General features: G+C 43.3%; 3 protein-coding genes across 4 annotated transcripts; 2 read left to right on the top strand and 1 right to left on the bottom strand.

Moving 5' to 3' along the window:
• Positions 1-733: 733 nt before the first annotated feature.
• nt5c2a (5'-nucleotidase, cytosolic IIa) lies at positions 734-14,118 on the top strand. 2 transcript variants are annotated; one of them, XM_028422876.1, is made up of 18 exons: positions 734-864; positions 1,635-1,749; positions 4,320-4,393; positions 4,806-4,923; positions 5,011-5,106; positions 6,042-6,133; positions 6,822-6,879; positions 6,959-7,052; positions 7,142-7,195; positions 7,292-7,375; positions 7,977-8,018; positions 8,163-8,270; positions 8,376-8,442; positions 9,084-9,254; positions 9,475-9,526; positions 10,618-10,678; positions 11,133-11,309; positions 12,635-14,118. In XM_028422876.1, exons 2-18 carry the CDS (start codon positions 1,649-1,651, stop codon positions 12,863-12,865), a joined length of 1,680 nt encoding a protein of 559 aa, XP_028278677.1. In that variant the 5' UTR covers positions 734-864; positions 1,635-1,648; the 3' UTR covers positions 12,866-14,118. The 2 variants fall into 2 exon arrangements, with proteins under 2 accessions (XP_028278677.1, XP_028278678.1); XM_028422877.1 differs by lacking the exon at positions 734-864 and adding an exon at positions 875-1,012.
• Positions 14,119-15,068: 950 nt separating this feature from the next.
• On the bottom strand, positions 15,069-17,447 carry borcs7 (BLOC-1 related complex subunit 7). The gene is made up of 5 exons (XM_028422880.1): positions 17,298-17,447; positions 16,786-16,848; positions 16,652-16,695; positions 15,634-15,654; positions 15,069-15,519 (listed from the first exon to the last, which is right to left on the bottom strand). The coding sequence occupies exons 1-5, from the start codon at positions 17,427-17,429 to the stop codon at positions 15,468-15,470; spliced, it is 312 nt and encodes a 103-aa protein (XP_028278681.1). The 5' UTR covers positions 17,430-17,447; the 3' UTR covers positions 15,069-15,467.
• A 1,361-nt stretch (positions 17,448-18,808) lies between these two features.
• On the top strand, positions 18,809-22,510 carry cyp17a1 (cytochrome P450, family 17, subfamily A, polypeptide 1). Its single transcript, XM_028422878.1, has 8 exons — positions 18,809-19,129; positions 19,206-19,344; positions 19,744-19,979; positions 20,079-20,165; positions 20,485-20,703; positions 20,867-21,036; positions 21,863-21,966; positions 22,230-22,510. The coding sequence occupies exons 1-8, from the start codon at positions 18,809-18,811 to the stop codon at positions 22,508-22,510; spliced, it is 1,557 nt and encodes a 518-aa protein (XP_028278679.1).
• Positions 22,511-23,868: the final 1,358 nt, after the last annotated feature.

Below are 23,868 nucleotides of genomic sequence, written 5' to 3'. Positions count from 1 at the left end.
CTAAAATGGCGTACAGGTTAAAGCAGTCTATGACACGGACCAGAACCACGTATCCCTGCATCTCCAATGCCAAGATGTCTTGACAGAATTTGAGCTAAGGTGGACTCATGGACGGACAGACTGTGGTCAAAGGGCACTGTAGCCATAACTGAAGTGAAATGTTCCATTGAAGACCGTTTTAAAGTAATGCAAGGCAGAGATGATTGGTGTGTTAAATGCACATTTCAGAAGCAAACTAGAGACAGTATTCTGCTCTGAAGCAGTCTGTGTACAGATGATATTCAAAGAAGAATGATAGTAAGTAGTTATGAATCCCAGGCTGTTTGTATGTGTACCCATCCTCCTCTCACAGGACTGACTCTTACCGCCTTTCTGCTGCTAACCCTGGATCCTTGTTTGAGCTTCCGGCCACCTGTGACAGATTACGGATTGTGGAGAACTGAATCTAGAGTATCTGACCTGTGTTAATTCTTGATTATACTGCATCTAAGCACCAAATACAACAGAAGCTTCTGAAAGTGCTTCTTCTGCGAGCTGTGTATACAAAGGGTCACAGCATATCACTCTGTAAACATTCTCTGCACAATGAACGGATGTTTTTCTGTTGAATTACATCGAAGCATTGTCAGCACTTCCAGATTGGATATAAAAATAAAAGTTAGAATTTGATGTGGAGTGATTCATTTTATCCTGCGGAGGGCAGTGATACACTGGGGGGACTAAAAAAAGAAGACGAAGAAGAAGAAGAAGAGTTCAGCTGAGGCGGAAAAAGAAGGAGGAGGAAGAAGAGGAGGAAGAAGAGGAAGGGCAGGGGGTGTTTGGCGCATGCTCCTGAGTGAATCGTACCCAAACACGGCGAGCACGGTGAGTTGTGGACTGGTGGTGTTTGAGCAGGGCAGACTGGGTCTGCTGTTAGACACAGTAAGCAGCGGCTCATGGATTTAACCAGGACTGGACAGGACTGTTCGACAGCTTCGATAAAACCTGTGCGGTATTAAAGTGCAGAACCTGGGTCAGTCTCCGTGTGTAAATAACCGTCCAACTTGGAATGCTAGTGAGGCAAGCTTAGAAAGCTCCTAGTATGTAGGAGTTCTGACCGGTTCTGTGGGGAGGACGGGTTGTTGGTTGTGGACCACATGTCCGAACATTTAGCTGAGTCTGTTGTTCTGTCTTTGGCGAAATACAGAGGGAAGGAGGGAGAGGACTTAAATACTGAAAATCTCCACATCTAGTTTCAGTGTCACTGACAGTAACAAGCTCTGCAGGGGTGGAGAACAGGAAGTAACACTGGAGCATGCCTCAGTGAAGCACTCGGGGTCATCGGGGTCATCTTTACCAGATGGAGTCCAGTGTGTTCATCTGACTTCCATGTGGAGGCTGCTGACCTGTAGCAGGCTGTACTCAGGGTTTGCACACATGGCCTCTCCATGTTGCCTTTGTCATGTTAGGGTGTGCATCTTTAATAAAAGGTTTTATCAAGTAGAGTGTACGAGTGCTTTATTACACGAATATGTTTGGCGTTGGTGTCAGAAGCAGGAGAATTGTCTGTGACAGTTTGATGTAGGAACACCAAAGTAGACATTAGAAAATGTTCCCGTTTACATACTGTGAGTGATTCTGGGATTTCTTTTCAGAAACACTTTTAAAGATGACGACTTCATGGAGTGACCGTCTGCAGAACTATGCTGACCTACCAGCCAACATGGATGGAGTGGCCTTAAAGAAGTATCGCCGTGAAGCTCACCACAGGTATGGACAAATCTTCCTGTTACCAAGTAAGTTGTGCTTAGAACAGTTGTTGTTTCATTTCAACGCATGAGGAAGCAGCACTGCAGCTGGAACATAAGGCCCCTTCCAAACTGCTTATGTTTAGGCACTTAAAAAGTCCTATTTGCTTAATGATAAAGTAGCAAAAACGGTTTTCACATCCACATTTATTCCATTATATCCAGACATCATAAGGACTTCATGCATGGTGTGTGGACGCATACACCAATGGTCAAATCTTTACAACAGTCCAGTGTTTTACTGAAATTCAGTCAGGTCAAGTCCAACGAATAGCTTAAACTGGTGTAGGTGGTGGACTGCCAGAGGTTAAAAAACAGCTAAGGTGACCTGTATTTCAGAATATACACTAATTTAAGGGTGTTCGTAAGTTTCCATCACCTTCAAAAGGCACTCAGACACTGGGGAAACCTGGACAGAAGAGGTCTGGCAGACTCAAAGCCACAACAGAATGAGAAGTTTCTGAGTCAACAGCTGATAGGCGGCTCCCAGGACAACAGCTTCAAGCACAGCTCAATAGTGGTTGGAAGTTGCAGGTTTGACAGGAGGTTGCAGCAAGAAGGCTAAGACTAGACGGCTAAGAATAGCTAAGACGTCAGAATACAAAGTAGCTTGCCTGGGCCATGAAACACGACCGATGGAATACTGAAGACCGAAAGAAAGCAGCGTCCACATTGTGGGACTAATACAGGTTCTTAATTCTTAGGGGGTTATAGAATCAAAGTTAAAATCTTAGTTCACCATGCAGGGCTGTTGTGCACTGTCAGGTCAGTGAAAGGGTGGTTCCTCAGTGCATGACATCAGCTGTCAAACATGGAGGAAATGTGATCTGGGTCAGCTGGGGGTCGGTAAATTACACACATGAACCACACCAATATGAACCAAGCAGCTCAATGATGTTCATGTCCATGGTTTCCAGACATTCACTGCACAGGATTTGTACCAAGGTATTCAATGGAGACGGATTAAACGGTCCCATCATTCATTCGATTATTTTTCCATGTTTCTGGAATAGTGTGCAGACAAGCTGTTAACATGAATTCTACTCAAAAGTTGATTCTCCTGTGCTATCTAATCAAATAAAAGGTCACAAATGCTATGATTGGATCAGTGAAATATGAAGAATGATTTCTGTTTTTGTTACAATATTTGGACAAAAAGGATTTACTGAATATCGACTGTTTACCATCAAGCATGAGTAGAAGGATCAGCAGCAATCATTTAAGTGAATGCTACATGTATTTTCTATTGCAAAGCTTTCCAAGGGATCTGGATCAGAAACATCCAACCATGAGGTATGCCACTGTGTTGTTGTTGACCCTGAAGTTATGTAACTCAGAGTAGATGTTTTTTTACTTGATTTTCTATCAAAATCTCCGGGACCTCTGTTGATAATGATTTAAAGGTGGGTTTCCCAGTGGAAACAGCAGCGGGGAACACTGATCTGTTGAAGCTGCTTTCACACATAAAGTCCAGAGACTTCCACACATGGTGCACACAGCAGGACATGAGTTTGACGAGTGTTTGCCACTAGGGGCTCCATGCATCTCTGTTCCTCTCAGTTCCTCTGGTTGAGCTAGTCATGAGCTTTCTGTGGATACCACCAATAAAAAAGCCTGCCTGTGATTCAGCATGCATTTGGATTCATCAGCCATCAGTTAAAGAATAACAATCATGATACAACAAGAAATCAAAGAAGATGGAGATGAAGCAGCTGTTCTGAATTTGAGTACAGCATCATTCACATGCTAACTTGAACTCCAAGGACAGTTATTCATGTGTGTGATTGGAAGTAATGGCCAGCCTGACAGAATGAGAGAGAATGGGACATTGACGTTGTCCCACGCAGTCCTCCTGATGACGGCCATGATGTTCAGGGATGCAGTGCATGTGTGAAACAGGCTTAGTGTGGTATTTCCACTGATTCCTGCATCTTTTCTTTGAATCATCTATTACTGTCAAGAGTTCGAACTGCTCTCCCCTTCTGAGTGTAAACTGCTGTGTATCTGAGAAGTCACAGATGTGTACATTATTCTTTGAGCCAGTTAAAGCACGGCAGTGTTTCAGTTTTTTGTCGGCTCTGTTGCAGTCATTGTATAATGAAACATTAGGTGTCAGGGCTCTCAGAAAAAAGCCTGACAAGGATATTTCCTAAACAGTAGTTTCTGATTACCCACCCATCTAGTACCAGGCAGATGACCTGACACAGTGTCTGGCTGTGTTATAGCTGAAGCCATATTCTTGTTATTGTGCTACTGGGGAGGCTTGGTGGGAGTCTGTGTGGCAGCACCCGCATCAACAGTTGGCCAAAATCAGTTGAAAATCTTCTGTGCATCCAGAAAATAGTACGTTCAGTAACTTCAACATGTAATCTAGTGACGGCACTGACTGCACTGATCACTATTCACACTAGGATTGCATGTCTGTGGTGTTGTGGTTGTTGTTTTTCTTTGTGTGACTCAATCAGTTTACTATGAAATATGTATGAAATCCAGGCGGTCTAGTAGCTAATCTAATCTACACTGTCCTTTCAGAGTGTTTGTCAACCGAAGCCTGGCCATGGAGAAGATCAAGTCTTTTGGTTTTGATATGGATTACACTCTTGCAGGTAAAACTGTACCTTTTCTTTACAGCCTAATAAATGTCAAACTGCAAAGGCTGATAAAAGACAACCGGACATAGGACAGCATGTGTAAAATGTGTTCTGTTTTCATACAATTCTCAACCACCTTACAAACCACCTTACAAACCTTTGAATGTCTGATAGTACATATCGATGACGCTCAGCGGTGTTTGTTTGTTAAAAATGAGGACAGATGTTCATGTCTTTCTGAGGTCTTGTTTCTAGGCCTGTGAACAGAGTGGAATTTATGAGTTAACAAAGGCTCAAAAAGTTTCAGTGAGAACATTTAGTACTACAGCATTTAATAAAAGCACAAATGTCAATAAAAGAGTGTTAAACGCTAACCATAAAAATGTTGTAGCTAATGGAACATGAGCCCTTCTCCCTGTCTGTGCAGTGTATAAATCTCCTGAGTACGAGTCACTCGGCTTCGACTTGACAGTGGAGCGTCTTGTGTCCATTGGGTATCCACAAGAGCTGCTCAACTTTGTCTACGACCCTTCCTTCCCAACCAGGTTACCAAACCTGTTACTATCAATTTAAACTAGGACTTTATATTTCAATACTTGTGCAAAGTCTTCACTTCCTGTGTCTTTTCTCAGAGGGCTGGTGTTTGACACGACGTATGGGAACCTTCTCAAAGTGGATGCCTATGGGAACATCCTTGTGTGTGTGCATGGGTTCAACTTCCTAAGGGGGTGAGATGTAATACTCACGCTGTGGGTTATCTACACTCTGTCCTTCCTCTGCCCCACCTCATAATGTATTACTTTGGCTCTTGTCCATTCTAACATGCTACAGGTTTAACAGCCTTACATGCACTCTGCAAAGATCCTGTTTGTGTAACTCTTATATTTCTGCTTGGCTTCTGTCTCAAGCCTCAGACTGGGACAGCACATTTTAGTTCACAAGAACAATGGGCACTGAGGGCGACTGTCATCGTAAGACAAAGTCAGTCCCTTTGTTGAGAGAGTGTGAGTTGTTAAATGTGTTTCCAGCATCCTATTCTAACATCCAACATTTTATTGACCCTGGGCTGTGACGTCACTTAGTTATGTTCTCACAAATATAGCCTGTCCCCTATGACCATGCTTCTAAAAAATCTGATTAGGTCAATTACTAAAGCAACTATGATAGCGTTAGCATGCTAACAGTTCAATAGCAACAAACACCATACATAGCTGAGGCAGAAAACACCGTTACCGAAAAGCAGAATTAAAAGATGGGGGACTTTAAAAATGAGATGTCTTGATACCAAAAAGTGAAAACTAAAAAAATGTCATTTATTTTATTTTGCCGTTCAGCTTGTTTAGGATAATCCAGGTGGTGACATCTTTGTGCAGACGTATGTGTATGTTTTAAAAGTGAAAAGCGGACATAGTAAAACTGATAACTGTCCAATAACTGTCCAGTGTCGTATCATAGTGTTTCTAAAGCCGTATATAATAATGGCTTTTATGAGACATTAGCTGTCATTTATGTCGTCCATTCATTAAGTAAAGGGTAAACACTGTACTATGAATACGTTCAGTCAGTACAAGTGTGATGAACACTACATCACTGACTGCCACGACAGGAGCATAGCACGATGATAGTCATCTAGGTCTTCCTGATTCCTACCATCTCTACACAGACCTGACATCAGAGAAATGTACCCCAACAAATTTATTCAACGAGGAGACACGGACCGCTTCTACATCCTCAACACACTCTTTAACCTCCCTGGTAAGTAAAGTGTCTTCATGAACACTTTTCAGTTTCCTATGAAAATCTAATGGCATAAGTCGATCTGTAAAATGTCCTACCAAGTTTAACATGTTGTAGTTTATTAACCTGATGATGATTTGTTACACAGAACTTATGAAAACAGTTAGAATAGAATAGAAACTTCAACCATGTCAAATGGAATCTGTTGCACACAAAACATGTCCATAGAGTAGCTGCTGGCTGTCCAGTGAACCATTAATCAGCCCTTGTTGTTGTTCGGATCCTCAGCCACACTCTGTTTATTTCTTGTTGTTTGGATCCTCAGCCAGACTCTGTTTATTTCTTGTTGATGTTTGGATCCTCAGCCACACTCTGTTTATTTCTTGTTGATGTTTGGATCCTCAGCCAGACTCTGTTTATTTCTTGTTGTTGTTTGGATCCTCAGCCACACTCTGTTTATTTCTTGTTGATGTTTGGATCCTCAGCCACACTCTGTTTATTTCTTGTTGATGTTTGGATCCTCAGCCAGACTCTGTTTATTTCTTGTTGTTGTTTGGATCCTCAGCCACACTCTGTTTATTTCTTGTTGTTGTTTGGATCCTCAGCCAGACTCTGTTTATTTCTTGTTGTTGTTTGGATCCTCAGCCACACTCTGTTTATTTCTTGTTGTTGTTTGGATCCTCAGCCACACTCTGTTCATTCACAGAAACCTACCTCTTTGCTTGTCTGGTGGATTTCTTCAGTAACTGCTCCAGATACACCAGGTACTAGATGCTTACATTGTAATGGAGCAATGAAAAGCAGGCTTAATGATGCCATCATGATTTGTACTGCATCTTGTAGTTGTGAGATGGGCTTCAAAGATGGCGACCTTTTCATGTCCTACAAGAGCATGTTCCAGGATGTCCGAGATGCTGTCGACTGGATTCATTTCAAGGTGCAACCCTTTACTGTTCTACATCACAGCATTTTGCAGGCAGCTGTAGACGACCTCCTCCCATTCTCTGACTTGTTTTATTTTCACAGGGCTCCCTGAAAGAAAAGACAGTTGAAAACCTGGAGAAGTATGTGGTTAAGGATGTAAGCTGAGTTTAATAATTATTGGGTCAGGATGAGAAATACCAAATTACTGTAAAACTAGGAAACACATCTTGCTGCTGTTTTGTGTTTACTCAGCCCAAGCTTCCTCTGCTCCTTAGTCGTATGAATGAAGTTGCCAAAGTATTTCTGGTTACCAACAGTGACTACAAATATACAGAGGTAAGATGGACTGCTCATATTCTACATGTGAAGTTTGGCTTTGATTTTTCTACCCGTCTATACTTACAGTATCTCCTGTAGTTTAAATAATCAGTGACAGAATATTTTAGATGTTTTTGCACATTCCTGAAACACCAAGGCCTCTTAATTACCAAAAATACTTCATGCCCTAATACTTACCATTACTGGCCAAAAATGGCTTTACATGTTTCTGTAGATGCTTCTCCACTATCGATTTCAGCCATTTGGACTGATGTGTCCTGAGCTGTCGTCTTTAGATCTGTTCTCAGATGTTTCAGATGCATCTCTCAGGGCTATGTGGAGATTTGTTGTAAAGCTACTCCAGTTAACCTGATAAAGTGAGAGTAAAGCGACGTGAGAAAAAACATGTTTACTCTTTTTGAATGTAATGCTGCAACTTAAAATTTGACTTTTGATTTAAAATTTGTGTTGTGCTTAAAAAATGGAAGTTCTCTATTTTATTGCAACTGCAATTGAATTATTACATTTTGTTTAATTGTTCAAACACATAAAATATTAAAACTACATTTACAAAAAGAGCAGCAGCAGCGTTTAACACAACTCCCCTCTCTTGTTACAGAAAATTATGACCTACCTGTTCGACTTTCCTCATGGTCCAAAGGTAACACTGATGATTAAATAAGGGGCATTTTAACTGAACCATCTTTCTTGATTGTGAGAGTGAACCGACGGATGTCCTTATAAAATATCTACAAAACAAGCATTACAGCCAGGGGTGATATGAGGATGTGTGCGCTCGTTGCAGTCAGGGACACCCCATCGGCCCTGGCAGTCCTACTTTGACCTGATTCTGGTGGATGCCCGCAAGCCGGTGTTCTTTGGAGAGGGAACGGTGCTGCGGCAAGTTGACACCGTGAGTACAAAGTCAAGCTGTGCTTGGATTTAAGTTCAGCTGTTTAAAGATATTGACTTTTGTTAAGATATATAATCAGTGAGCGTGTGTCTTGATTTCTTTCAGAACACAGGTCGCCTGAAGATTGGCACATACACAGGGCCTCTCCAGCATGGGATTGTTTACTCTGGAGGTCAGTAGATCAGCCATATGTATCAAGACTGTTTGACTGACATTCAAACATTAAATGCTCTATGTTCTCCAAGGTAAAAACTCTCATTAATGTTTACAATTTTGATCATATTTTCAATTAGAACAAAATATATATAAAGAACATGGAAAAAAACTCACTCTTAGTAAAAGCTCAGAAACTCAATTAAATTCAATTGCGCATTTTACAATAAGAGCAACAGTGGCAAGAAAAACTCCTTTAAACAGGAAGAAACCTGGACAGGACCCGACTCATAGGAGAACCTTCCTGCTGACAGTCGGCCGGGTTGTACTGGAGGCCAAAGTAATTCCATCCAGAGAGAATGTTATCAGATAATCTAGTTCTGAGAACAAGTAAAGCAAGTACATAGTCCACGGTCTGATGCCATGAGGTCATTAGTGACTAAAACCACTGCTGTTTCTGGTCTGTGGTGGGCTCTGAATCCAGACTGGAACACATCAAACAGACTGCCCCCCCCTATTTTTGTTGTTGCACTTCATTTGTCCATTTTCACAACATCTCAGCAAGTGTTCCTCAAACTGAACGTGGTAAACTGTTGAGATCTTGATAGTACAAATGAAAGTTCCAAACAGACAGTTTGATGGTCATACTTCTGTAACCAGGTTCTTCAGATATTGTCTGTGACTTACTGGGTGCCAAAGGAAAAGACATCCTCTACATCGGAGACCACATTTTTGGTGACATTCTCAAATCAAAGAAGCGCCAGGGCTGGAGGACTTTCCTGGTCATACCGGAGCTGGCCCAGGAGCTGCATGTGTGGACTGACAAGAGCTGTGAGATTGCAAACACTACCATTAGAAATACAGTACATGCACACACATAGCTGTATATGGATCATATGTAGTTAGCTTTAAACGAGATCTAACTAACTTGTCTAATAAAAGGAGTCGCTCAGTTCTGCCCAGGGAAGACAGACGGACAGATTGTTGTGAAGAAGGAAACATTTTTGGGATATTTACTTCCTGATGAAAAGTAAATGTGTTTGTTTTTCAGCCCTGTTCGAGGAACTTCAGTCACTGGATTGTTTTCTTGCAGAGCTTTACAAGTAAGTGCTTCTTTGTCCAAAGCTAAAGTTCTGTTAGAAGAGAAAGTTCAGAGGAAAGTGTTCAGGAATCTATGGAAAACACCTCTTGAAGTTTCCATAAATACTCGCTGAATTTAATGTGACTGACAGCACAGTTTGAACTTGTTGATGACAGAAGATGACTATTTTTGCAAAAACATAGCAGCAGAATATCATAACCACGTTGAAGACTGGTAGTTGTGTCATCCAGGTCACTTTCATTCAAAGGGTTGAACTGAAAACTAGTTTCGCTGCTCCACCAAGCAGCTTGATCAGTTCTGTTTGTTGGGGAAACATGGTTTATATGTGGTCTTCCTCAGATGGTTGTTGTCGGTGGGTCTTCTTTTTGTGGCTTTGACGAGTGCCCAGCTGGGACAGCCACATGTTTGCAGGGCTTTCCTGATGTGATGAAACAGCAAGTACCGGTCCGTGTGTGTAGGTTTCCTGTTGAGGCTCCTGTTTCTGGACTGTGCAGTCCGTTCCACTTCATGGGTCTTGATTTTGACCCAGGTGTCATCAGGGTTGATGTTCTCCACCTTGTTCACACAGTCCTGAGAGTTGTGGATGTGGTGTGGGTGTTTCCCACCAGTGGTGTCAGGATTTCAGCCAAGTGCTTAGCGACATGTGACTGAGTGTGTGCTGCTGATGATGGATCTGAGGGGGACATTGTGTAGGAGCCTGGAGTGGACTCCCCAGGATAAAGTCGAAAGCTTGTGGTTGACGGTTTGGTCCTTCTCCAGGTTTTGTAAGTAGCTGACTAGCTTTTTCTTGTCATTGCTAGTGGGGTCTCTCTCCAGTGTTTCATATGTGACTGTCACTGAGGAGATCATCCACCTTGGAGTGGTAGTCCTGTGTGTTGAGGAGTACCATGCATCTTCCTTTACCTGCTGATAGGACGGTGATGTCCTGGTCTTTCTAATGAAACCAAGGCCTTCCTTTCCTCTGTGGGTGGTTGGATGAATGTGGCTGTGACCTTTACCTAGAGTTGTCCAGCTTTAGTGTCTGTCAGGCTGTTGTTTTTGAAGGCTGACTGTGGCTTTGATGAGCTGTGCACTTGTGTTTTTTTTACTCAGGCACCTGGATAGCAGCAGCAATGAGAGGCCTGACATCAGCTCACTGCAGAGACGCATTAAGGTAAACCCAACAGCATCACTCTTACCCTTACCTAAAGTGCCTGGAGACCTTTCTAATTGTAAAAAGCACTATATAAATAGAAAATTGACTTGTACAATCTATGTTACAGCACACATTGCTCCTAATAATCCTAGATATTAAGGTTTTTGAATTCTAATTCTAATATCACAGTATAGTAACTGATTATGTATTGTCTAGCAGTATATCCTTTCATGATCAAACACTATTGAAATGAAAGCTTTAGGAAATAGCTTGGAATGCTGTTAACAGCTGTCAGTAGCTGAAAAAGGCTATACATGCAAGAAATGCCTCAAACCTTACCGCTGGAGGAATTTTGCATTGAAGGGTCTCCAGAGAGTAAAGTGATGATGATGGCAGTACTAGTCCATCCTGTTTCAGAGCAGTTCAGTGCCTGCATATCCACATGTCTGAGGAGCAATTTCCTTCTTTTCAGAAAGTGACTCATGACATGGACATGTGTTATGGCATGATGGGAAGTCTGTTTCGCAGTGGATCCCGCCAGACCTTGTTTGCTTCCCAAGTGATGCGCTATGCTGACCTGTACGCTGCCTCCTTCATCAACCTTCTTTACTACCCCTTCAGCTACTTGTTCAGAGCTGCACACGTGCTGGTGAGACTCGCTCATGGTTTATACAGCCTCCAGTGTCTTTATATGCAACACAATGTAGATGGTTTGTTTGTGGTGTTTTCACAGAACACAACAAGCTAAGACTGTATGAAGCACAATGTGCTCTGCATGAAGCACAATGTGCTCTGCATGTTTCTCTGTTTGCCCTTTACAATTGAAAGGTTTATTAGCCTTTAACCTTGTTGGGCTTGCTTTCATATATGCTACAGTCTGAACTAAAATCCTTGACAGAAGATCCTTCTCAAGGGGTCGATGGTCCTGGGCGAGTGTGGGGATACTTATAAACCACCACTTGAGTGCAGAATAATTGGAGCTCTTCCCTTAATGCAACCTCGTGTTGTAGAGACAAAAACACTTATGCACCTAATAGCAATGTTGAGCTTTTGACTTCATGATGGATTTTGTAGTCATTTTATAGGGCCCAAATGTTCTGGATACCCAGGTGAAGAGTGGAGCCGTGAGTGTGTCAGACACACTATCAGAATAAATCACACAGCTTAGAAATAGCTGGAACCTGCTGGTTAAATCCATCCAGAGTGCAGTCACCTTCCTCCATCACCAACCACAGACAGAAAGATATTCAATGAGAAGAGCTTTTCTGGGGATTCAGCTGTGTAGCTTCTAACTCCAATGCATGCAGCTACCTGCTGATGTGGAATGCATTGTTGACATGTATTTGGATGAATGAAACGCTATTCTCTCTCTCATAAATTATATTGGTTTATTCACATAACTCTTAACTTGCATTAAATTTAATAGTAATACTGTCCCCAAGAGCAATCCTCGAACTGTCAAAAACTCTTGGCTTATATTCATCAGCACCGGATGCTGTAGTTGCCCCAACTTGAGTCATCTGTGGCAGCATTGGGCAAGGCCACAGGCACCAAAATCCTTTAGTGCCCCCTAGTGCCTCTGACGCCTGTTTACATTACATCATGCATAAACACATGGCTATTACAAGCTGCACGATACAACACAGACAGTGGGATCAAGCAATTCTTCTGTGCCTCTTTCCCTTCCGGCAGGTTCTTAATAACATATAACTTATGTAGACATCTGATAGTCACATGAAGTCTACAGTCTGGACAGGCAGGGCTTGGAAGCGCTGTTCTGCTGTAAGGCTCACAGTGGGACCAAACATGCACAGCCAGGTGCAGACATGCCTGTTGGGACCTTGGCTCTTGGCCATAACTTAAATTAAAATAATGGATAAATGTGCACTTTAGATTATCTGTAATGTGTCTAGAATATATAAATGTTTTTGAACCTGGACATGACTTCTTGTTAATAGTGTCTCTTTCATGCAGATGCCTCATGAGTCAACAGTGGAGCACACACACGTCACCCTCATAGACACAGAGTCACCACTGGCCACACGAAATCGCCATGACGTTGACTTCAAGGAGATCGAGTGCAAACGGCACCAACTGACTCGATCCATCAGTGAGATCCAGCCTCCCCACTTTTTCCCTCAAGCTCCACAGGAGATCACCCACTGCCATGATGAGGATGATGATGAAGAGGAGGAGGAGGAGTAGAAGTAGGGAGACGAGCCCCCTGTTCATGTTCACAATATCCTTTTTGAAGTGTGTGTTTTCTTCTCACAGGACTGCAGGAGTTTAGAAGTTATGTCCTCCTTGCTGTGTTAGCTAAAGATCGTGCTTCATTTAAGCATCACTGGTCTATCAGGAGCCAGAGTTCACTTTGCACCTGTTCATTGTACTGTAAACCTCTGACTGCTCTGCTGCTCAGTGCTGCACCATACCCTTCACTTCAAATGACCTTTGACCCCTCTACAACTGTTTAGTCTCATACAGTGCATTTCTGGGATCATACTGTTCAACACAAAACCAGAGGGGGAGGTTAGGGGGATTTAAGGTTTTTAGAATGTCTATTATGGTCAATCATTAATATATATGACAATATATATATATATATATGTCATATGTATATGTATTGATTTCATTAGACAGTTCGACCCCTGACAGTTAAGGGGTGCAGGACTTCCTAGGTCCCACAGAACTAATGTCCTTACTATACAGTCTAGTTGCTGTATGTGTGTGTCACATAAACAGGATGTGTAGATACTGGAACCTGCACAATGCTGCTGAGCAACGGTTGCTGCCTTAAAGAACATGGAAGCAGAACAGAACAGAAAAACAGTTCTGAGGTCATTTAATAATGATAGCAGCTCATGTTTTCCCCCTCTTGATAATTAGTTGATGTACAGACAGGCTTTTGAATCATTGTCATATTAATTTAAAAATGAATCTACTGTAATGTTATTATGATCAAATGTTGTGCTTACTCTGCTGAAAAGCTGATCTAATGTGTGCGGATGTGTCTATATAGGCACCAGTGTGATCACAAACTGTCCATGATAGGGCTGCTGTAATATGTTCCAGGCTGCTGTGGTGCATCTCAAGATGTCTGCCAGAGTGATCACACCATGTGTGATCAGCCCCTGAATGAGTTAGCTGAAGTGCCTCGTCATGTTCTTGGTGAGGGTTGCTTGGAAGTATCTTGCTGTCTGTAAGATCTGTGCTGGAGGAGATGTAACGCTGAGTGTAGTCTGTGTCTTATCTTGTTGGAGTAACAGCACTAGTGGATTGTTGTACTTCTCTACAGTGAGCAGTAGTTATGCTGTCAAAATGTTTCCTTAGCTCAGAAAGGTTCAGCATGCCGACAGGTAATCACAGTTTGTACCAGCATTGATCAGTGCATGTGTTTTTTTCTCCTTGAAGTCTTGCCTTTGTTTAAAAGAATGTTTTTAATACATTTTATGATCTGATATCTGAGTTGTAATTCTCTCATACCTTCATCAGCTGTACTATAGAGCTAGCTCTCTGGTTAGCAGCTTTAAGAGTTGTACTGTTGTCCTCCAGTAGAGCTCCACCTCATGGACTGATTGATGATTTTACCCACCCCCCTTCTTCTTTTAGTTACATGCCATGAATGAGAGTCTTATACAAGTTCCAGTTTTGACATGTGGGGCAGCTGCTGTCCAGACAACAGTGAGCTGAGAAATGAGCTGTTTGAGCAGCCTCATCAATGACAATAGTGATATTTATATTTTAATTGTGCCTGTAGATGTTTTTGTAGTACAGAAAGCATTCCTCTGCTGCCTTGCACGTCTGGTTTGATAAAATGCTGCTTTCATCAGCCCACAGTGGTGTGGAACACGTGCAGCTTACACAACTCAACACTGGCATCAGGGACACTGCCAGGGTCAAGCAGCTGTTTGGCCTTCAGGCTGCTGATCTGTTTGTCCCTTTGCCTGTTATCAGCACTTGGAGCTGACAATGAGCCAATGCAAGGCTTCTGTTACAGGTGTCTTTTAAAATACTCTCATTCAGCCTGAGATCTGGACCAGTGTCTTCATTCTCTGTTCCTCACAAATAAAATATAAATAATAATGTGTAATCTTCACATGTGGCTGCTAGAATGTGTTGTAAACCACACTGCTCTGTGGACTGATGAAGAATGACTCACGTTTATGGAACATATGGAACACACGGTTTTCTCAAGAATTTCTTTTGTATAGCATGTTTTACAATCAAATGGTTAGACAGATGTAGACCCTGACCCAGAGTGATGTGATGGCAAGAAGAAGGGGGACCCACATGCAGCATATGTATAACACATGCAGGAGAGAGAGGACAAATGGCAGTTGTGGTAGAGTTAAGTGAGGACACTGACACCAGGCAACTGTACTAAGTAAGCAATGAACTGAACGCACAGTGATGTCATTATTTATATGTATTACAGCTGACAAAACATATGTATCATTATCATTTAATGATGAACAGTAAACAAACACACTGCAGGTCAGTCAGCTGACATTATTAGCATATAGCTGAAACAAAAACAAGCCAAACTGCATCCGGTTGATCGCTGACTGTAAAGAAACCGAGTGTTCCTAAAACAGGATGGACAGACACTTCAGGTCCAGTGCAGAGGCTCACAAAACAAACCAGCACAAAGCGTTAACAAAACGGCCGTCATGAGGAAATAAACCTGCCTTCCAGTGAAAGGACAGGTTCTCATCATCTACCAGTCACATGTTACTGTGGTCCTGTGAGTTCACTCTATGTGACCACTCACACCACGGGCATGATGTGGAACGGCGTGGTGTGGGGGTCACTTCAGTAGGTGTCGGAGCTGGTCCTGCAGGTTCTTCGAGTGCTCCACACTGAAGGGTTAAAGGAGCAGTAACGTGAGTGCACATCATCAGCTTGTGTTGTGACTTTCTGCTGAGACAGTGATGTCAGCTCCTTCCACGGAGCAGGCGTGTGTTTAGACTTACTTTTTCTGTATGGCCTCCTGCCTGAAGACAGACAGAGAGAAACGTTAGTGCTGCTCACGGTCTGAATGAAGCCTACGTCTGCTCTCTGAAACGCCACGTGCACATTGATTCTCATGCACACGTCATCTGTTTCATCAACAACAGATAGCATGATGTTTGTGACACAGCTTAGGACCTGTGCAGTGCAGCTGATATTGGCACAAACAGAGCTTCAGAGGACAACAACCAGAACACAGAGATAAGCTACAGTTTGCTGCCTTGGAGCTGTTGTCGCCACTGCTGTGCTGCTTTCTTCTGTTGTTTTCAGGTTCGACACAACATGGCGAAGACGACCCTCTGTGCATGAGTATCAGCAGACATGGATTCTAGACGGTTCTCTTTCATGCTCCATTGTAACAAATCAGATACAGTCCTGTTCAAAAGTTAGTGCCGCCTCAAATCATCTGATCGTAGCATTTAGCAAATAAAACTTCAAACAACAACTTAGAACTTTCTCTCTCTGTGCCACTGAAAAAACACGTGTTCAACACCAAGTCCCCTCAGGATTCAGTATCTGGTAGACCCCCATCCAGCATCAATAAGTTGAAGTAATGGTTTCCTGTAGGGCTTCATCAGTCTCACATCATTGTGGAAGAACTCTGGTCCGTTCTTCTTCACAACATGGGTTCAGTTCAAGAGGGTTCTGAACATTGACCTATGAACAGGCCTCTGAAGGTCCCACCACAGTACTTCAGACTTGTTTTCCAGTCATTCTGATTCTGATCAGCTGCTGTGCTTTGGATCATTGTTCTGCTGTGTGAGCCAGTTTCCACCGAGCTCTAACTGTCAGACAGACTCACAGTTGTCTCTAGAACACTCTGGTACAGAGGACTTCAGGGTCCAGGGTGACTGATGACCTGTTTTTACATGCATATCTAATTCAGGACCACATTCTCAGGTGATCTAAGACCTGAACTGCTTTGAGTAACCTCAGCCTGCTAGTCCTGAGTCCAGCCATGAAGAGTTCATTGTTACTTACTGGTATTGGAGATGTGTGGTGATAATTGACATCTTTCTTAGACTCTAGAGGACAAAACATCCTGAATTAGACAAATGTGAGCAGACACCACGGATTCACCTTCTAATCATCATCATTATTATTAATCATCTTACATCTTCAGAGTGCAGGATGGCGTCCTCCTGAATCACCATGTTCCGTGCCGCTTGACCAAGAAGCTGAAAAGACAGTAACATTATGTTTATGTCCAGGCCACGAGGTTCTGTGGCGTCATCCTCACGTCACTAAATATGTCATGTCCGAAGGATCAGTTGTTTTCAGTGATCATGGTTATTGATCATCGTAATCTTACCGTATAAAACCAGTAATCAGAAATCTATCTGTAGCAGGAAGTGCTCTAATATCAGACCGTTTTCATACCTAATCTACACGCTACAGATGTATGGATGTTATCTTAGTAACTGTTTCTGGACACGGTGGCAGCGGATCTGTTCTTCTTGATGTCCCTCGGGATCTAAATGCGTCCATAAGTCCTAGCCTGCATCAGCAGCGTCCCCTTCACAGAACCAGACTCTACAGCCAGCTCTTCAAATACCGGCTGTGCTGTCGGCGGGTCTCTGTTAACCAGTCCTCCGCGAGGGTTTACTAAAACTAACCATTAATTTACCTCCTGGCTGCGGGAACCCTTCAGCACCTGGCGGGTCAGCGCGATCACATCCCCGCTGCAGGAGCCCACCTTGTCGGCTAGTAACCCTTTGACAGACTGGCCAAACCTCGGCTGAGCCTCAGCTGAAGCCATTTTCTGTTTTGGCTAACGACGGTGCGCAGGAAGGGACAAAAACATAGTGACGCGTTTGTCAGATCAGAAGCCCAGGGTGAAACAAGCTTCATAACTTATCATGCAAAAGTCACACAACACATACCACAACAGATGGCTGGAGTGGGCTCCATATATTATTATTATTATTATTGTATATTATTCCATATCCACGAGAACAGGGAAACTGTTCCGAGGAGAACGTGACGTCACTGTGTCGTCGGGGTCTGAGGACCTGAAGCCCTGCTGTTAATAACCGTGTAATTATCTGGGTTCAGAGCACCGCTGCAGAACCGTGAAGTAAAAACCCCAAAACACAAACCAGCAGCTGCCCTGGTCTCTTTTACAGGGACACAGCTGGTGGAAGAAGACAGAGACACAGATGAGAGGTTAAGACTGCACAGTGGAGGAATGTAACTAAGTATTTGTAAGTAAAAATAATAGTGCATACTTCATACGTTGACTCCACCACATTCTGCAGCTATTAGCTGTACTTTCTACTCCACTGCAGATTTTACAATGTCTGTAGTTACAAGTACAGTAGTACTGCTGGACTGATGTGAGGTCAGACTCTGCATGGAGCTGGTGTCACGCTGCAGCTGTGTTTCTATAATGAGCCTCAGTCATGATGCCGGTGCTCTGGCTCAGTGAGCTAACTAGTTAGCTGCTGTCTGCTAACACAGGTCCATCCATGAATGTGTGATGAACATGAATCATCACATGAATCTACAGCAGGAACACTGACACAGTAAACATGCTGAATGCCTGTTTGTTATCAGCAGCCTCTCTGTTCACTTGATGCCCACAGCCTGCCTCATGACACACAGACCTGTCCACAGCTGCTTCTGAACATGGACATTAACTACACATGCTCCATTTTACTTTGATTATTTTAACCTGTTCACATCCTCTGGAAATCAATCATATGTATTCAGTGTGTGAGTACTTTTACTTTGAATACTTTAAGTACATTTAAAAGTACTTAGAGTTTTTCTTTAGTAGGATTGTTGATGCAGCACTTCTACTTTCACTGAGTATATATTTTGCTGGGTAATTGTACTTTTGCTTGAGTACCGAGCTGCAGTACTTCCTCCACCACTGCTCATACACCACTGTCTGTCTGTTTGTTCCAAATGAATTTGGCAGCCAACTTCTTTCTCGGAGCAGTTGACAAGGAATGAGTCTTCAGTGTTAGGCTACATCATGGTTCCCTGCAAGGATTCCCTGAGTCAAGTGTCATCTTATCTTGTTCAAGTTGGTGCAGCCTTAAATATTCAAGTCAAGGCTTTGGCATTGAGGTTGCTGTATAAAAGCCGGCCCTGCACAGCTCCTCTGTGAGCTGCTCCTCTGCTGAACCGGACATGCCTTGGTTTCTCTGTCTCTGTGTGTACGTCTTTATGGTGATGGGCCTGACTCTGTTGGTGCAGCAGCTGAAACTCTGGATGTTTAAACAGGGCCCTCAGGATCCTCCACACCTCCCAGCTCTGCCTCTGATAGGCAGTTTGCTGAGCCTGCGAAGTCCACACCCTCCTCATGTGCTCTTCAAAGAGTTGCAAGACAAATATGGGCCAACATATTCTTTGATGATGGGCTCCCACAACGTCATTGTCGTCAATCAGCATGTGCACGCAAAAGAAGTCCTACTGAAGAAGGGGAAGACGTTTGCTGGGAGACCCAGGACTGTGGGTGAGACTCTTCCACAGCCAGTCCCTCTGTGGAGCAGCATTGTCATCCTGTGTTTGCTTGTTTGTGATAAAGGTAACCACAGACATTCTGACCAGAGATGGGAAAGACATCGCATTTGGAGACTACAGTGCTACCTGGAGGTTCCACAGGAAAATAGTCCATGGAGCTCTGTGCATGTTTGGAGAGGGCTGTGCCTCCATTGAGAAGATCAGTGAGTACAGAAGAATGGTTTGTTCCTGCTCCCTCTATAGACAAGGCTTGGAAGTATTAGTTCATTCTTTCTCTGCTCTGCTGCATTTCAGACGTTTTATGACCTGTTTATATTGTAGATCAGGGATTTACCTACAAACTATACACATTACAAAATGTGATCCTTGTAATACTGTAAACGTACAGATACATCAGGAATCACAGCTGTCATGACCCTGTATGACCCTGTAAGACCCTGTCATACACCAGACAGCTGTCTCTGCATTGCAATAACTTTACTGTGTTGATCTTTCTATGAACACTTAAACTAATAAAACTTAGTCTTGCCCTCTGAGTGCAGTACTGTGTATGCAGATGAACACGGCTGTGAGTGGAAATGTGTCGTCTGTGCTCTGCCAAGTCTGTGCAGAGGCCCAGTCTCTGTGTTCCACCCTGTCTGAGGCAGCTGCTGTTGGACTGGCTCTCGATCTGTCTCCTGAGTTGACCCGTGCAGTCACCAACGTCATCTGTTCCCTCTGCTTCAACTCCTCCTACTGCCGAGGAGACCCAGAGTTCGAGGGCATGCTGCGTTACAGCCAGGGCATTGTGGACACTGTGGCTAAAGACAGCCTGGTGGACATCTTCCCCTGGTTACAGGTAGACGACTCCAGCACTCTGAGGAGAGCCAGTAGCAGCACAGTTCTTCTACAGCTTCACAGCTTTGCCTGCTATCTGTCTGTATCTGTGCCTTGTCAGGTTTTTCCCAGCCCAGACCTCCATCTCCTAAAGCAATGTGTTTCCATCAGGGACAAACTTCTGCAGAAGAAATATGCTGAACACAAGGTACAGTCTCTGACCACATGCAGTGATACTGCAGGCAGCGTGTGCTTCTCAATAGGACCGGATTGTGGGACTTCCCCATAGAGAACTAGTACAATAAATAAGTCATATTAACCCAACCTAATTTAGTGATCAGCAGCTGTCCTCCCAGTTTGTATTGTAAAGAAAGTCATTGTTCTTGTCTTTAAAACTCCAGAACTGGAGCATCGTTTTCTTTTTACTACCATTAAACATCTTCACATTCATGGCATACATCAGAGCAGCCCTCAGGAGTGAACCTATGAAGCAAACTGTCTCTGTGTGTGTTGACATGGTGTCCCAGGCAGACTACAGTGACCACGTGCAGAGAGACCTGCTGGACGCCCTGCTGAGAGCCAAACGCAGCGCTGAGAATAACAATACTGCAGGAATCAATGCCGAGTCAGTGGGCCTCAGTGAAGACCATGTTCTCATGACTGTAGGAGATATCTTCGGTGCCGGTGTGGAAACTACCACCACGGTGCTCAAATGGGCCATCATCTACCTGATCCATTACCCACAGGTGAGCTGGGAGTAGGGTTAACATGGATTGTTTTATTCTGTCAAGTCCACAAGTGTAACACTGTGAATCCAGATTAAAGTCTTCTCCTGGGTTACACGGTGACCCAGGAAAGACTCCTGTTCTTGACAGATGCATTGGGCTGTGTTTGGGTGTATGTGTTCAGGTGCAGATGAACATCCAAGATGAGCTCGACAGTAAGGTGGGGAGGCATCGGTCTCCTCAGCTTAGTGACAGAGGAAGTCTGCCCTACCTGGAGGCCACCATTAGGGAGGTGTTACGGATCCGTCCTGTGGCCCCCCTGCTCATCCCCCATGTGGCCCTCAGTGACACCAGGTGAACTGCTATTACACTCTCACAAGAAGACAAACACAGGAACAAATTATGCTCAACTAACAAACTCATAGTGCTGTAAAAGAGCCACAAAATGAGACTATATCAAAGTACTATTCTTTGTTAAATCGTGTCTTTATGTTTTTGTAATATGGGTTTTGTTTCGGGTTCCCTTTGCCACCACAGGCAAAGACCCTTGTTTAGCTCTTGTGAATGTAAACAAGATATTAACAATGCCTCGATGGTGTTCCTTTAAATTTGGTGTTCCTTTAAAAAACTGCTTCGATCTTATATCATCAGCCGTCAGTGTAATTTCTCAACATGAACTTTTCTTCTCTTGGATTCTACTACTTAATTTTAAATATAACAAAACACACAAATATTTCAGAATGAATGCTCGGCAGCTTCCCTATATTTATTAAATGAGTCTGTACAGACATGGAGGTACGCTTCCTCTTAACTGGCTAGTAGCGGCTAACAACCACAAGGTGGTAGTAGAGAGCCATGAGTAGTGGTCTTTAAGGTCCATGAGCAGCAGTAAATAGACAGGGTACTCCACCATCAACTACATGTCTGTGAATTCAATGTTTTGATAAAGACTCCAGTGACTCAGGCTCTAAGACATCGATATATGTCCACTTGTATGTTTTGATAAAGACTCCAGTGACTCAGGCCCTACAAAGACATCGATATATGTCCACTTGTATGTTTTGATAAAGACTCCAGTGACTCAGGCCCTACAAAGACATCGATATATGTCCACTTGTATGTTTTGATAAAGACTCCAGTGACTCAGGCCCTAAGACATCGATTTCTGTCTTCTCTCCAGCATTGGTGAGTTCACTGTGAGAAAAGGAACTCGAGTGGTCATCAACCTGTGGTCTCTGCACCATGATGAGAAGGAATGGACAAAACCCGAGCTCTTTGACCCTGGTGAGATCCAAATCAGTGAATCTGTTTTATTCTGAAGTGTACTGTAATTACTGATGGTGACCTTTAAAGAGGTAACTTACATAAAAACATTTAGCAACATGTGAATCATTCATCTCCACTGAAGGACCAACCAAACTGAACCAAACTGAAAGGATGTATGAATCATCTGTAGACTTCCTAACAGGATGGAACTCGTTCCCACATGTCAGCTCAGCTCTACCATCCCAGCACTAGTATCAGTATCCTCTGTTCTTGCTCTGCAGGCCGCTTCCTAAACAATGAAGGCACAGGTCTGACCATCCCATCCTGCAGCTACCTGCCATTCGGGACCGGGGTCAGGGTGTGTCTGGGCGAGGCCTTGGCCAAGATGGAGCTCTTCCTCCTCCTGTCCTGGATTTTACAGCGGTTCACTCTCTCAGTCCCACCGGGCTGCTCTCTGCCCAGTCTGGAGGGCAAGTTTGGTGTGGTCCTCCAACCAGCTAAATACAGGGTTAATGCTACACCTAGACCCGGCTGGGAGAGACACAGATGCAAGGCATGTTGAGAGTGGCCGCGCCTTACCGTCAGCAAAGGGACAACAGGCAGTAGTGAAGTGGACAGAGTGTGGTGACAGAGGTGTTTGATTCTATGATGCACCATGGGTGATTTGGAGACGCGTGGTGTTTTCTCTCAGAGAACATTCGGTTTTTCCTTTTGGTGACATTTCATTTGACCCTTTGTTTGAATGAAACCTGGTGAGATATTTCTGGAGTCTGTGATTTTTACTGTTAGCAGGTCCAAGGACACTTGAAGAGAGACAGAAACCGTTTTCATGTATATGTACTGTACAAGTTTACAAAATTATTAAACTAACAGTCAAATAAAAACACTCCCTCTGAAATGTGGTGTAGAGCAGTAAAATACACCAAGCTGCACTTTGTACTATAATATTATACAATCAGCTGAATGAACACTGCAGAATTATACTTTGTTTTATAAAATGCCTCTATCCACAGATAGAAAACAGTGGGAGAGTGGGCTAGTAGTGCCAGTTTTTATTTAAAGTGGGTTACAGGAATGCCTCCAACTAAAACATGTACATATAGTTTAGGGTGTCGTGCATCCCTGGGAGCAGTCACTTTGGATCTTAAACTGTCTGAGAATTATAGCTTTAGAAGAAAATGGTTTTATCTTGCCCCCAGTGCGGGGTAAGCTGTGCCATTAGTCAGAATACACTGGGGGAAATGATAATGATAATTATCACAAATAATAATAATAATAATCTCACAAACAATAATGCTGTATAAAATATTTATTTATTTAACGAGCACCAACCTGCATCTGAGTATCTTCACAGACTACTGGACATTCCACCTGTCAGTGCTGCAGGGGAATGGGAACTTGTGCCACCAAGCTTTTGTGGTGGGCTAGTTCACTCTGTCCTTCTCTCTAAATGTGAAGCTGGGCTTTCCATCAACAGGCCTCTTGCACCTTTGCTTCAGAAACACTGATCTCATCATCAACGGTCTCCACCAACACAGTTCTGGTTTACGTTCAGATTGAGGCTAAATTGAAGCTATGTGCTCCAATAACTCTTCAACAGCTTATACTTGATCTGACCTGCGTTTGGCCTCTGATCCAGCCGGCATCAGTGTTCTTTGTATTATATGACACCTGAGCCATGAACCACTGGCACAACCTAACCCAGGTCCTTTGGCACAAATTACCCAAAGCCACCATGTTTGGATAACTTAAGAGGACTTTCACTGTTTGCATTGGTTCATTTGGACTATTTTTTGAGACCACACATCAAAAACAGCTATACAGCCCATTTCCATTTTATTTAAGGGGAATGGTGCAAAAAGCTTTTATTTGACAAAAGCTCTCCTTTATCATCAGTTTTAGCTGCAGTGTAACGTCTGT

This window comes from Parambassis ranga, chromosome 15, assembly GCF_900634625.1.
Source record: "Parambassis ranga chromosome 15, fParRan2.1, whole genome shotgun sequence".
In the NCBI taxonomy this organism is placed as follows: Eukaryota; Metazoa; Chordata; class Actinopteri; family Ambassidae; genus Parambassis; species Parambassis ranga.
Note: the sequence above shows the minus strand (reverse complement) of the source record. Positions and strands in the feature narration are given on the sequence as shown.